This window comes from Zingiber officinale, chromosome 11A (genome assembly GCF_018446385.1).
Source record: "Zingiber officinale cultivar Zhangliang chromosome 11A, Zo_v1.1, whole genome shotgun sequence".
Classification (NCBI taxonomy): domain Eukaryota; kingdom Viridiplantae; phylum Streptophyta; class Magnoliopsida; order Zingiberales; family Zingiberaceae; genus Zingiber; species Zingiber officinale.
In genome coordinates this window covers 7,706,839-7,709,346 of record NC_056006.1, presented here as the reverse complement: position 1 = coordinate 7,709,346, position 2,508 = coordinate 7,706,839, and the positions used below count along the sequence as shown (strand labels likewise).

General features: G+C 47.0%; 1 protein-coding gene across 1 annotated transcript; it reads right to left on the bottom strand.

Annotated features, from left to right (window-relative positions):
- Positions 1–1,279: 1,279 nt before the first annotated feature.
- Positions 1,280–1,872, bottom strand: LOC122031200. The gene is made up of 2 exons (XM_042590346.1): positions 1,839–1,872; positions 1,280–1,716 (listed from the first exon to the last, which is right to left on the bottom strand). Exons 1-2 carry the CDS (start codon positions 1,870–1,872, stop codon positions 1,280–1,282), a joined length of 471 nt encoding a protein of 156 aa, XP_042446280.1.
- Positions 1,873–2,508: the final 636 nt, after the last annotated feature.

Below are 2,508 nucleotides of genomic sequence, written 5' to 3'. Positions count from 1 at the left end.
CTGTAGTACTCAGAGTCCATGATTCTGTGATCTCCCGCTCGACCCTGGGAGTATTTAAAAGAATAGTGTCAAATGATCGCTAAATCTGAAGACTTAGAGCTTGTGAGTAGCCCGGGTTCACGGTCGGCTATTCATCGACACTTGCCCGTTCACTGAGCTTTCAAAGACTACTCGACCCTGAACGGGGGAGACAAGGAATCCCGTGCGTTGGTTTAAGACCAAGGAAGACCACTCGACCCCAAACGGGGGAGGTTGGAATCCGATGAGCTGGTCCCATACGAGTGAAAATCTCTCAACCCCGAATGGGAGAGATAGATGCTCTGATAAGCAGGTCCGTGACTAGTAAATATCGCTCGACCCCGACCGGTCAACATGAGAGTTTCTAACGCTGAGCCTGTGGCTCAAATACAACTCAAACTTGATCGATCGGCATGGGAGTCTCTGACTCAAGGGTTTATAGTCGCCGCTCGACTATTGATGAAGGCCCAGGTTTTCGGTCGTTGCTCGACCGTTGTTGAAGAATATATGAAGACTCGAGTTTAAGGTCGCCGCTTGACCATTGATGGAGACACGCATTTAAGGTCGTCGCTCGACCACTCATGGAGATAAGAGTTTAACGTCGCCGCTCGACAATTTGATGTGGACTCGTGTTTAACGTCATCACTCAATGGTTTGTCATAGACTCGGGTTTAAGGTCGTCTCTCGACCGCTGGTGGAGACAAGGGTTTAACGTCGTCGCTCAATAATTTGATGTAGACTCACGTTTAACATCGTTGCTTGATGATTTGATGTGGACCCATGTTTAACATCGCCGCTCAACGATTTGAGGTAGACTCAGGTTTAAGGTCGCCGCTCGACCATTGTTGTGATCTCAGGTTTAAGGTCGCCCCTTGACCGTCGATGGAGACAAGGGTTTAACATTGCTGCTCAACGATTTGAGAGGGATGTACTTCCAAGAGGCCTTTGCTTTTTCATTCAACTTTTGTCCTATGCTCGAGAGACATACAAGAAATACAGTATATAGTATTCACTCGCGAACCTCTCATCCAGCCCTATAGGGTTAAAGGTGGTTCACGCTCCATGACCTCTCGAGCTGCCTTCCCTCTTCGTCCTCCAGATAGTAGGCACCTGAACGGAGCTTCTACACAACCTTGAATGGTCCTGCCCATGGTGCCTCAAGCTTGGTGACGTCACCGACCAACTTTACTTTCTTCCAGATGAGATTGCCGACCTGGAAGGACCTCAGGATCACTCGCCGATTGTAGTTCTGTTTCATTTGCTACCGGTACGTCGTTAGCCGAATTGCTTCTTTTGCCCGCGTTTCGTCCACCAAGTCAAGCTCCATCAACCTCTGTTCGACGTTCCCTTCATCATAGAGCTGCACCCAATCAGATTCTATTCTGACCTCCACGGAGACAATTGCTTCACTGTCGTACACCAACTGGAATGGGGTTACGTCAGTCGCCTCCTTTGGAGTCATACGGAGAGCCCATAGCACACTAGGGAGCTCGTCGACCCAGCTACCTCCCATGTAGTCGAGCCAAGCGTGTAAGACTCTGAGGATCTCCCAATTGGTGACTTCGGCTTGCCCATTGCCCTGAGGGTAGGCCACCGAGGTGAAGGCTTGTTGGATGTCATAACCTTCACACCATTCTCTAAGCTCCCAGGGGCGAACTGTCTTTCGTTGTCGGATATGAGTCAGCGTGAGATTCTGAACTAGCAAATAACGTTTTGCCAAATAAATTTGATGACCATTTGCTCGGTGATTCTTGTAAGCGGCTCAGCTTCTATCCACTTCGAGAAGTAGTCCACCGCAACAAGAAGAAAGTTCCGCTAACCGATCGCCATTGAGAAAGGTCCAACGATGTCCATGCCCCAATGGTCGAACGGGCATGATACCGTGGATACTTTTATTTCCTCGATTGGTCGGTGCGGCATGATGTGATACTTCTGGCAAGACAAGCAAGTGGCCACCGTCCGAGAGGAGTCTTCTTGGAGGGTCAGCCAAAAATATCCTACCAGAAGTATCTTTCGGGCTAATGCACGGCCGCCCGGATGACCTCTGCAAGAGCCTTGTGTTAGTTAGAGCCCTAGAGCCAATCATTTGATGATTGTTGTATGGACTCATTGTATCATATTCTTATGTATATAAAGGTATTTGTTTATGGTTATTATGCTTACTTGTATTGGTGTCAAATAACTAAGTATAACAGCATCCTTGAGTAGAAGGTTCTTACCTATATCAATCGATTGGTTGAATCGAAGTGAGATGATATAGGGAACACTACTCTTAATCATTTCTAGTCAATTATTAACATTCAAGGACAATGTTAATGCGACGAGACTATTATGTAGGTCAACTCGATGACTTGATCTCACAAGTCATGGATATGGAGATATCAATTTGACACATGGGAATGCATTGGAGAATGTATACTGAATGACCCGCCATGAGAAAGTATCATCGATCATTATATGAGTGTCATATACTTTCTCATGTGGCTATTA

What these genes read in the sequence shown, in the direction of transcription:
- LOC122031200 (XM_042590346.1), bottom strand. Translation starts at nt 1,872, where the DNA reads ATGGACATCGTTGGACCTTTCTCAATGGCGATCG. An exon ending in ACCTTTCTCAATGGCGATCG is followed by an intron (nt 1,717 to 1,838) that starts GTTAGCGGAACT and finishes GTTATTTGCTAG; the next exon opens with TTCAGAATCTCACGCTGACT.